Source organism: Capra hircus, chromosome 4 (assembly GCF_001704415.2).
Source record: "Capra hircus breed San Clemente chromosome 4, ASM170441v1, whole genome shotgun sequence".
NCBI lineage: Eukaryota > Metazoa > Chordata > Mammalia > Artiodactyla > Bovidae > Capra > Capra hircus.
Genome location: NC_030811.1, coordinates 69779802 through 69792147, shown reverse-complemented (window position 1 = coordinate 69792147; position 12346 = coordinate 69779802). Strand labels below are relative to the sequence as shown.

At 42.8% G+C, this 12346-nt stretch overlaps 1 protein-coding gene across 2 annotated transcripts in view; it reads left to right on the top strand.

Moving 5' to 3' along the window:
- The window catches only part of CTTNBP2 (cortactin binding protein 2), a 172530-nt gene continuing 162660 nt past the window's right edge, over window positions 2477-12346 (top strand). For both annotated transcript variants that reach the window (XM_018047195.1, XM_018047194.1), the window contains exon 1: window positions 2477-2686. In XM_018047195.1, coding sequence (XP_017902684.1) covers window positions 2606-2686 — 81 coding nt within the window. In that variant the 5' untranslated portion in view covers window positions 2477-2605. The remainder of the gene's footprint in view (window positions 2687-12346) is intronic.

Below are 12346 nucleotides of genomic sequence, written 5' to 3'. Positions count from 1 at the left end.
AGAGGCTAACTCAGGAGAGAATTTAATCCATCAAGTGTCTTCCTGGTGGAGAAGCAACCCCAGCCAGGTGACTAGTGAACTCCTGGTGTGCTACTTCTGTGCAGTAGGTTGGGACATTCCTTCCACCCTTAGCAGTGGGCAGTGGCAGGTTTAAGGTAGAGACAAAAATTCTGTTTTTCTTCCCAGGTCTTGAATTTTGGCAGTTAGAAAATGCCCTGTGACTTCTTTTTCTTTCTTTCTTCCTTTCCTAACTGTTTATTTTTCATTTTCTAAAGAAATGAGAGAGGAAAGAAACCCCTCAGGGATTGATTTCTTTGTGATGTGATAGTTTTAATTTTATTTAGACTAATAGAAGCTATTTATTCCCAATGATGATTTTTTTAAGTTGAGCTTCATGTATAAAATAAATGAGGTTTGCTTCCCAGAAATATTGTCATGTCATATTTTTAGTTCTTAACTCCCAAGTGAAGTTTATTCTTATTTTTTCAGAAGTGAGTTGGTTAATTTCTTGGGTAGAATTCAATTTCAGTATCAAGTATCAGTATCAAGAAAATATATTACCTTATGGTATGAAATGGAGAAGGAAATGGCAACCCACTCTAGTGTTCTTGTCTGGAGAATCCCAGGGATGGGGGAGCCTGGTGGGCTGCTGTCTATGGGGTCGCACAGAGTCGGACACGACTGAAGCAACTTAGCAGCAGCATGGTATGAAAATTCATTTTGGAAAGAACAAGGAATGCTTTTGGTTCTAGCTTAAAATTTTGACTATCAGCTCAGCGTCTACGTTTTACCATCAAGTGTTTTTCTTTTATCTAATAAGGAGTCTAGTTATTCTAATACTGAGCAATTTCAAAGAAAATATTTGATAAAAGAAAGTGGTATAATGAACAAGGATGAAAACCATGCAGATAAGAGAGGGAGGAACTATCAGAGAGAAATCAAAAGAAAATAAATGAACACTTCTGCTTATGGGACATGCTGGAGGTGATTTCTAAACCTGTGACCCTTAACCCAGGATTCCAGGTGAAAGTTCTTTCTGGATGTAGCACTCTTCTGCAAGGGAACTTTCTACAATTTATCGATCATCCCCTTTAAGGACCTTTGCAGAAAAGATTTTCTCTGCCCTGTTTTGCCTTATATTTAGATCCAATTTGGAAAGTGAAGCAATTAAAGTGCTTTCATTTAGGAGGCCACCATTTAAAAAAAATGAACTCTGATCTGTAACCCTCAAACTAGATATTCATCTTCCAGAATTTTGAGTCCAGGATTTGGTTGTGATTTGCTTTTACTTCTTTGAAAAGTAGCTTGAATGCCTCCATTTGATTTTGTGCTTTCAACACATTTTTGGGATCTGGAGATTTGGGAAAGCCTACACCATATGGTCTTGATAAGGTGATAGATTTTCACATCCGAGGAATTGGCAGGAAAGGGTAGCAATCGAAACTGATATGGGGAGGGAAAATGACGAGTTTGGGCCTAACTCACTCATGAAATACCTCCTGAGACTTTATGATTCCCATAAAATCGCTTTTAGGCGAGCTTTTGCTTTGTCTTGTTCTTGTCTGGTGTATATGTCCTCACTCTGTTGTTGTCAGTCCCTAGGTCGTGTCTGACACTTTTGTGGTCTCACAGACTGTAACCTGCCAGGCTCCTGGGTCCATCGGATTTTCCAGGCAAGAATACTGGAGCAGGTGGCCATTTCGTTCTCCAGGGGATCCTCCTAGTGCAGGGATCAAACCCGCCTCTCCTGTGGCTCCATTGACAGGCAGATTCTCTACCACTGAGCCACTTGGGAAGCCCTATGTGTTCCCACTACATGGGGATAATTCTTTAAAATTCTCTTAAGAGTAGAGAGCTGTCTTTTATTAGCAATGACACGACATTTCTTGGTTAGCCTGCTTTCACCTTTTTGGAAAGAGATTGTATAGCTAGGTACAGTTAAGGGGCCCGCTAACGCAATAAACGGTAGTAGCAGACATTCTGATGGGGAATTTGATGGTTTTGGAGAATGAGAATCAAACAAAGGCAGGCATATAAACCAAATGGGTAAAAACGTCCTGGCGGCAGTGTTGGGGGGAAAATTTTTTTTTTAAGAAAAAATGAAAAGGGTGCCTTATGTGATTTCTAGACGTGGGCTTGGGGGAACTGAAGAGAAGGACCTTCCTTGCTCTAATAGAGAATTCGGATTTGGGAGGCCGGACATTTAATCCGTGTGTCTTTGCACCGCCACCGTCAGGAGAATCTGCTCCTGGGCTCTTTCTTTTCCTTCACCTCGCCCTGTGGTTTTGATTCTCCTATTTGCGCTCGGGGCCTTAACCCGGCCTGGGCATGTGCCCAGTTCTCGTACCTCGACGAGCGGGCGGATGGCTGCCGGCCCGGCGCTGTGCGCACGGCGGGGCGGGGATCGGGCGGCGCGCCGGCGCGCAGCGGGTTAAGGCGGCGGGGGTGGCGGCTAGGGGCGGAGGGAGCGCGGCGGCGGCGGCTGCGGCCCGGCTGCGAGCGCCCGCGTCCCCGGACCGCCGCGGGTTAAGCGCCGCCCGCGCCGGGAGGGCTGAACCTGGAGCCGCCGCTCCGAGCTCGCCTTCGGATCCGCTAGAGCAGGAAGATGGCGACGGACGGCGCGAGCTGCGAGCCCGACTTCTCCCGCGCCCCCGAGGACGCGGCCGGGGCCCCGGCGGAGGCGGCGGTAATCGAGGTCCCAGGGTGGGCATGCGATGCCGGGCTGGGCGCCCCCCGGGGCGCTCCGCACGCCCGGGCGCTTCCCGGTGCCCTCTCCTCGGAGTGCCCCCTCCACGGGGTCGCCTCATCCCCGGAGGCCGGGGCGAGGCGGTCGCCTGGTCTGGGGATCTCGTTTGTCCTCTGCGCGCCTCGCGGGTAGCAACCCCGGTCCGCCGGGTTCTCCGGGCTCCATGCATGCGTCCTGTGCGGCCCCTGCACGCGGCCCCTCTGCCGCGGTCGGGTTTGGCGAGGGGCGCGGGCAAGGGTGTGTTTCCTGGCGAACTTGACCCCCTATTGTTCGCCTCTGGCTGCTCGCGTGGTTGTGGACGCGTGTCTCCGGGGTGCCTGGCACCTCTCCGCGGACCCGGAAAGCTGCGTGGGGGAGGTGGGTCGGCGCCGATCCGGTGTCGGGATGCCCATTGTGTGTGTGTATGTGGTGTGTATGTGGTGTGTGTGTGTGTGTGGTGTGTGTGTGTGTGTTGTGTATTTCCGTGCCTGAGGCCCCTTGGGAGCGGCCCCATGCCCCGCTGTGGGCGCTGCTGCCGCTGAGCGCGGGCGCTTGGGTCCTAGCTGCCTTCTGCCCCATCACTTGGTGATGGTTGGGGTTGAGGCGGCCGAGATGTCCTCGTTCTTCCCGAGACCCCGGCGGGTTTGAGGCGCAGCACCTGGTATCAACACATTGTTCTTCGCTCGGATCTAGAAGCCAAATGAGCTTCCATCTATTGCTGGTCCCTCCTTTCACCCCCAGAATACCCAGTGCACAGAGGCTCAACGGTTAGTTTCCAGCCCCTACCTTGGGGGAAGGCCAGTCGCACAATACCTGCGTGGAAATGTTTTGGGGGTTTGGGAAACAGCTCGGGAGGAGCTGCAAGGATCTGCAAAGAAACGCAGCTCTGGGAGCGGCTTCCAGTCTTGGCGGGATCCCATGAGCCAAGCGTGGACGCCCTGGCTTTTTTCCCACCCGTGACCTGACCAGTGTCGGTGAAGGAGCAGCCCCCGGAGGGCATGGCCAGGTGTGAACATCCAGGGCTGCTTTAACTTCCTACCCCTCTGTTCGGAGATACGGCTTTCTGGAGAGGTGAAGGGGAGAGGTGAAGGAGAGTTGTGGAGGAAAGCTACTTGGCCGTGTGAAGAGCTGAGCCTGGGAAGGAAAAAAGAAACAGGGAGAGAAGGAAACACTGAGGCGGAGGGCTGCTGTTTTCCACTTGTGAAACTGGCAAGTTTTGATTTGAAACTTTTAGGGAAATTGATGGCTCATTCTTTACGTAGAAAATGTCTTAAGATTTCATGTGAAACCTACCTACTTGTGATGCAGGAGATCAGTTCCCCTGTGTAAGGTACTATAAAGAAGCTAGCCAGTAAGACAACAAACCTCTCTGAGAAGTTGAAATGATTGGGTACCTTCATCCCCAAGAGATGGGGAGGGGAGTGAGAGAAAAGAAAGAGGTGTGTTTCTTGTTGCCCAGAAAGGTTGGATTTGTTTGCTTAATTGACTTAAAATGGGTTTCTTTCTATACACTCTATTTTAATCATCAAATAATTAAACCAAACAAAAACAGCTGAGTTATGGTCAGTAGCTTCCTACTACCAAATAGTAGCTACCAAATCATTTTATTTGGTAAGATTACAAACAGAGCTTTAGACACAAGCAGATTTTTGTGTTAGGAAGGTCAGTGTTCCCTTTCTGCTGTTGAAATTTTCAGGAGTCTGATATTTTAACTGCTTAAAGGTAGAGGTTTGATCATTTCATCCTGGTGGATTAGAATAGCCATGAAAAACCTGTGAAAGTGAAACTCCTTTGTTATTTCCATAGACTCCTATAGGGTTCTGAGGAGATGCAGTAAGAATTCTTAATCTAATATTTTTAAAAATGTTTGGTATTTAGTGAAATTTTAACGATGGCTTCATATGTGGTAAACTGGACATTTATCTTTGAAGTAATGTACAATCTGCCTGTAGCTGCCTCTTGATCTGTAGACTGATTTTTTAATTAAAGAAAAGCTAGATTAAAGAATATTTGTCATTATAATTGCCTCTAGTCTAATGATTAAAATTTAAAGGCATGATTATGCATTTTAGGTTTATGGCAACTGAGGACTTAATTATTTTAGTGGATAATTCTTTTTTGAATTTTTGAAAGTTATTTCAAGTCGGTTTATATATTATGCATTTTACATGTATATTTGGCAGTAATGAGCCAACAGAGACCCAAAGCGGTAGGCTATTTTTGAAAGTGAATGTTTTCATTAAGTTTTGACTATTTAGATTGTTGCTTAGAGACAAGTTTAATTTATAGTTTTCAGCTTAATATGATTTTCAGTGGAGTGTTTTAAATTTAGTTGTGGTCCTTGTTCTTAGCTGTTTAAATCCTGAAAGCATCCAAAGTATAAGGCTAAGGTAACAACTACATTTTTCAGTAGATCATATTAATAGTGTTTGCTGTGAACCATGCTGGAGGCCTGGATTATTTTCAGCATCTTGGCCAAATGTGATGTCTCTTCAACTATATTGCTATTTCTACTTTGAAACTAACTCTTAATGGATAAGGCAGCATGGAAAGCAGAAATCTTCCTGCCTTTAATTGTCACCGAAGAATTTAAGAGTAAAAGGAAAACACAGATCTTTTTAGAGCTATGTTTGGGAACTGGACCAATATTCTTGTTCTTCTAGGCTTTTCTGGAGCAGTTAATATACCAAATTTTGTTGTCATGGTGATAGTGACAAGAAAAAACTTGGACAGTAATTTTGTTAAGAATGCACAATAGTGATGTCAAACAAATTAACAGCTAGCACCTTCAAAGTTGTGTTCCCAGGTGACAATATTGAATATAAACCCAATAGAACTTTTTAAAGCTAATTTTGCTAAGCTTTCTTTAAAAATTATTGTTATGTGGCAGCTACAGAGTTTTGAGAATCTCAAGGTAATTTAGGTAACAGATTTTCTGGATTTAACACACATTACCAAACACATACAGAGATGGAGATATTGTAACATCTTTGCTGTTCTAAAGTAAAGCATTGCAGTGGTAGAAACTCACAGGCACCAGGGAATCAAATCCAAGACCATGGGGTCATGAGAGGCACACAAAAAAAACAAAACTGCAGCAAGAACCTGGGGAGAGTCACAGGGAGGATTCCTGGTGGAAAGATCTGGAAGCATTCCACAGAAGGATGGAGGACTTGGACAGGAGGACTGCACGTAGCAGTGTGCGAGTGTGACTGGTTTCCGGGATTCCTTGAGAGGAGGCCTGGGACAAAGATGAGCATAGAGGTTTCAGTCTTAACTATGTGCTTTAGAAAAACTGCTTAGAAGTTGGAAAAAATGTACGAAAATATTCCCCAAGTAAGAATATACGTGATTTTATCAGGATGCTGCTTTGTTTCTTCTTGAAAAGTTTGTATATTTCTATTTGCATCTGTTTCATGGACTTCATTATTGTTGTTGTCATCATTGTTATATTTCTCACAGGAGTAACTTAGTTAAGGGAAAAATATTTGTCCTTTCTATGATTGAATCCATGCCTAGATTCCCACTTGGTCTTATCCTCCTGTGCTTCACATGACTGTATGAAGTGAGAAATGTTTCACAGGCTTAGTACTTAGCCATATACAGATATCTGCTGTTGATCATATGGACAGCAAGGCGCTCACTGGGAGGGAGCAGCCTCCTTCCTCAAGAAGAGCAGTGTGGATTTTGTTTGTGAAAGCAGAGGTTTCTTAGTACGGTTCCAGGCACATGGTAGATTGTTGCTGTTGTTCAGTCACTCATTTTTGTCTCTGTGACCCTATGGACTGAAGCACACCAGGCTTCTCTGTCCTTCACTGTCTCCTGGAGTTTGCTCATACGCATGTCCATTGAGTCGGTGATGCCATCCAAGCATCTCATCCTGTCATCCCCTTCTCATCCTGCCTTCAGTCTTTCCCAGCATCAGGGTCTTTTCCAATGAGTTGGCTCTTAGCATCAGGTGGCCAAAGTATTAGAACTTCAGCATCAGTCCTTCCAATGAATGAATATTCAGGGTTGAGAATCTCAAGGTAATTAAGGTAACAGATTTTCTGGATTTAACTTTAGGATTGACTGGTTTGATCTCCCTGCTCCCCACGGGATCCTCAAGAGTCTTCTCCAGCACCACAGTTTGAAAGCATCAGTTCTTCAGCACTCAGCATTCTTTATGGTCCAGCTCTCACATCCGTACATGACTACATGGTACATGATAGATATTCCACCAATATTTATTGAATAAAGAAAGTGAACATTCATCAAGAGCCTGGGTCATAATCCTTAATGTTGATAGGCTAACTAGAAATCTTACTTCATGTGTTACCAGATTGTAATGAAGCCGTTGGCCTGTGATTTGTGTAATTATAGATGTTATAGATCTCTTCTTTCTTCTTCTGATTCTTGTGGTTGTTGGTTTTCATTTTATATTTTTCCCTTCTAAACTGCTTTTCTCAATGATATTTCAGCTGCTTTACAGATTTTTTAGAAATTAAATTTCCAACATGGTTAGTTTTCCCTTTAGATTTTCCCTCATCAGAACAATGATTGAGGCTGGGGATGTGGTGGTGGAGGGATGGAAACTGCACCCCTCCATTCCTGAATTCTTCTAATAATAGAGTCAAGGCCAAATCACCCACTAGGGTGTGTGGAGGGGGAGGATGGTTGAGAAGGGGTCAAGAGAGATGCTGGAAACTTGGAAACAGGAAGAGGGAGTAGAAGGAAAGACTGGGCAGGAAGGACATTTGGAATTGTCTGCAGATGTCCACAAGTGTGGGACTAGAATTTAGATTTGAATGTGCCCAGGAGGGATGGTGCCAGTTTCTCTCCCTTCTTCCCCTGCATACTTGACCACCTAAGCACATCTGAGCATTGCTTTAGAAGGCGGCTTTTCTTTGAATACACTTGGTTGTATTCTCTGTTGGAGCTCCTTTGCAGGACTTATATTATGTGGAAAAGGAAACTTGTCTTTGACGATTAGGTAAAGAAATGGAGAACAGTTACAAGAGAGATGATGATGATGACATTGATAGCAGAGGATTTTTAAAATTTTACTTTGTTAAAATAACTTACACAAAAATAACAGCATCATAGTATTAATGCTGTGCACAGTGTGGTCCCATCCATGTGTAAATCTCGATTTTAGAAAAAAAATTGGGGTTTCCTTGGTGACACTAGTGGTAAAGAACCCACCTGCCAATGCAGGAGGAGAAAAATTGTTCTCTTGAAATAAATTATTAATGAATAACCAAATATGTTGAACATGAATTTAAAATGTTATTATAGTAAGTGCAGTGGAGCCAAGTTAACATTGCTACCTGAAATGGATACTTGTTTGCAAATGATTTGATTCTGACATTTTTATATTTCATTGAAAAGGCAACAAGGTGATGCCAAAGGCCTGAGTTCTTCTACAGAAGGGCTTTGTAACTGCAAGACAGTTCATTTAGTTGTCCATGTCTTAGCTCTTCACTTGAAAATCAGCGTGCTGACATTTGCCACCTACAGATAATCGAAGTGATAGTCTTCCATGCATTCTATCTGCATGCCAGCTCCCATGTGAAAATGATCCATGTCCCATGTGAGGTGTTGTTAATATTGAAAATAAATGAGTTACGATGGAAATAGATGTTTGTTTTATCTGAGATGTGGCTCTTCTTTTCCAGAGTTAAAATGGAGGTTAGAGGAATTGTGAAAGGGGGAGAAGGGAAGGGAGGTAACTGTCCTTAATTACGAAATGCTGCCGCCCCTGGCTGAGCCATATTTGTGCTTTTCCTTCCCCCTTTCTCCTACTTAAAATTAATTACATCCATTACCAGGTTTCCTTCCTGACAGTCTGTTTACTTGTTGGTTTTACTTCCTTCTAATACATGGAGTTGTTTGTCTTGCGTGGCAGACCCCCGGTGGCATGGTTGATTTGAGGTGCATGGCCATGGAGAGCTGAGGCCAAGTTCTCAGCATGTGGCTTTAAAGGCGCATGCCAAGTTGCCCTACTTTAGGTTACTGTAAATGATTTTTGAAAAATGATTGAAAATGACCTATCTGTTACTTAGTTGCCCTGAGAGTGGGCCATCACGTTGTGTCTTAGCAAGATTGGTGTATCTGTTAACACGTCATTTTACATGATTTGTGTTTTTATACTGAGCAAGAGAGGCATTTTCATACCCAAAGTGGGAGGCATGTGTGTTAGGTAAAATCATTCAAAGGTGTAATTGCTCTTGCTGTCCTGACACATCTAGTAGAGGTGAGAAAATGGAAAGTTAATATGGATAAGTAAGTAGAAAACAGTGAAGACACACAGGAAGCAGAGCATGATTACTTGTCAGTAAACTAACAGACTCTTAAGACTGAATTGAGAGTGAGAGACTTCTGAGTCTGAAAAGACCTAAGGAAGGGAGCTTTGAGCTATGTCCTGAAGAAAATGGGATTCAGATCAATTAGAGGAGAGAGGAGAACTAGGAAGTACTAGATCAGAAGTGTGCAACTCTGGTCAGGAATACCCTATAGAAAGAAATCAGAAGGAATAATCTCAAAGCAAGACATGACTGCAGAGGTACAGTTTTAGACCATGAACACATGTACTTTTCATCATGAAAATCCTTATAATTGGCTACATATTTTTAAAAGAATGTAAATATTCTTTATACCTGGATTTAATTTTTCCATGTTAATGATAGTTTTCAAATTTTGCTTTTTCTCCTTGAAGTCTCAATATGAGTTTCATTGCTTTCCTCTTCTTTACAACCTTTTACATTCATTCCCAAAGCATGAATCTTGCTTACATAAAAAGTTCTAAATGCATTATTAATTATTAGTGAAAGTGAAGGTCACTCAGTCGTGCCTGACTCTTTGCAAGCCCATGGACTATACAGTCCATGGAATTCTCCAGGCCAGAGTACTGGAGCAGGTAGCCTTTCCCTTCTCCAGGGGATCTCCCCAACTCAGGGATCGAACCCAGGTCTCCCTCATTGCAGGCGGATTCTTTACCAGCTGAGCCACAAGGGAAGCCCACTATTAAACTGGGAGGAAAACATATTTCTGTACCTTCTAAGCAAAGAGGTAAAAATTAATTTTTCTTCAAATATTTCTCAAAGGCTTCAGGGAATGACCTAAATTTCCTCAGCCCAATAATCCAGTTACTCTGATGGTATGTGAAATGAGGACATTTGGGGGCTGGAAGAGATTTCAGAGATCACTTAGTATAGCTTTCTCATTTTGCTGCTGAGAAACCTGAGATCCAAAGAGATGAGCTAACGTTCTTTCAATCCATCTGCTTTCTCTGACACCCCTCCTCCCTCCCTTGTAAATTCATTGATCAAATGTAGGCACAACCCGCTAGATTTGAAATGGAGATGCTCTTGGTATCTGAGAAGAGCCAGAGTGCATGTTTTGCTTTGTATCTGGTCACTAGATTATCACCATGAAGTGAAAATCCCTCAGTTGTTCCTGACTTTTTGTGATCCCAAAGACTATACAGTCCATGGAATTTTCCAGGCCAGAATACTGGAGTGGGTCGCCTTTCCCTTCTCCAGGGGGTCTTCAAGCTGATGCATATGGGCAAAGATCTGAGGGATACTTCTGCCACTGTGGCTCATAATCATAACTTCTAAAGGCTCTTTTGGTACCTATCAGTGTGCTGACCCCATTAATTCCTAAGGAGACTTCTGGCCCCTTTGTGGCTCAGTGGGTTGAGAATCTGCCTGCAATGCAAGAGACACAGGAGATGCTGATTCCATCCCCATCCCTGGGTTGGGAAGAGCCCCTGGAGAAGGGAATGGCAACCCACTCCAGTATTTTTGCCTGGAGACTCCCCATGGACAGAGGAGCCTGGCGAGTTACAGTCCAATGGGTTGTAAAGAGTAGGACACGACTGAAGGACCAAGTTTGAATTTCCTGTGTAAACAAAGTATGTAAGATTTTTTCTTTCAGGAAGAGTGTGGGAAGAGTGGTAGTGGAGGAAACTTGGTATTGGCCAGTGTTCAGTTCTGGCAATTTAAGATGACAGCTCAGCCAGCTTCTATTTTGTCATGTTTCTCATTTTTCCTTTTTCTTCAGAAGCTTGTAGGAGAATATTCAGGAGAATGCTGTCCTACACCTGCCCCAGATAAATGAAAGTGTTGCAGACTTTTGTGTTGAACAGTAACAGTTTGAGGTTGTGTCTCCTTTTCCATGTATATATGTCCCAAAGAAATCTTTCAATCTGATGACCAGACTCAGGATTAGTTTAGGCTGCCTGTGCTGGATTTTCTAAACTAGGTGTTAAGAAGAGCTTTTCCTAGAGTCCTTTTTTCTGGCAAACATCAAACATGGTAGGCAGGAGAGTGGCCTGTGGAGTTGAAATTTACCAGATTTTTTTCTTCCTTTTCTGTCTGAGTGCCTTGCTGTCATTAAAAAGAAAATGAGATTTGAATTTTCCCTGTTAATTAGGAAAAGCTATTGCAGTGGTAATAAAGTTTAGTCTCTGAACATGTCTGCTCTGGTTTTTGGGTGGCAGGGGTATGGGTATCATATTTGCTTAGGGACCTTTATGTAGATCCTAATTTTTTTGTGTGAGTGTGGCATTTATATCTATCCTGTCTTGTATCTTCTTTTGAAAATTAGGTTTTCAAGTTAGTCTTTTCAAATATTACATGATTTATCACAAAAAAATAGTAAAGAGGATGAAAGGAAACTTTTGTAGGTGATAGATTTGTTTATGGCATAGATTCTGATGAAGGTTTCATGGGTGTTTACTTACCTTCAAACTCATCAAATTGTATATGTTAAATACAGCATTTTTTATGTCAATCACACCTCAAAGTAGTTTAAAGTACAATTTTAAGTGATCATTTTACTCTTAAACCAAGAGACTTTAATAATTGCTTTTTCTGTATCTAAGTACTTTTGTACTGTAAATGTGTCAGGTCAGATAAATGACACTTCATATGAGACAGTAATAGAGTTTTTAATGAGATTTTTTTTGGTTCTGGGCTTTATTTTTCTAAAAATACCAAAATTAATTGAATTTATTTGTGAAATACCCAGTCTAAAACCTATGACATAATTTCATATACTTTCTTTTACTCTTAGTTTGCCAGTTTAGAAGGTGAAAACGTCAAGTATTGGAGAGTGACCATTTGGAAATATGCTAATAATATCTTTATTGTTGAAGGCCACAAATTAGAAGTACCTTCACTCAAGGGCTTCCCTGGTGGTGCAGAGGTTAAAAGCATCTGCCTGCAATGTGGGAGACCTGGGTTCAATCCCTGGATTGAGAAGATCCCCTGGAGAAGGAAATGGCAACCCACTCCAGTATTCTTGCCTGGAGAATCCCATGGATGGAGGAGCTTGGTGGGCTGTAGTCCACAGGCCGCAAAGAGTCGGACACGACTGAGCGATTTCACTTTCAGTTTGGAAGCAAGGGTGAGAGGTAGAGGACAGAGAAGCAGGCAGATAGATGCACTATGCTTAAAATAATGCATCACTTAATAAATTAAGACAGATTATTTTTTAACATTCTCTGTAACATTTATTGTTTAGCAAGAATCCTTGTAACATTGTTTTTTAAATGACTTTTCCTTTTTATTGATGGTAATACATTAAAAAGAATAGACGTGTTGGTTGCAGGTCACATGTTGCAGTGTTGATGAT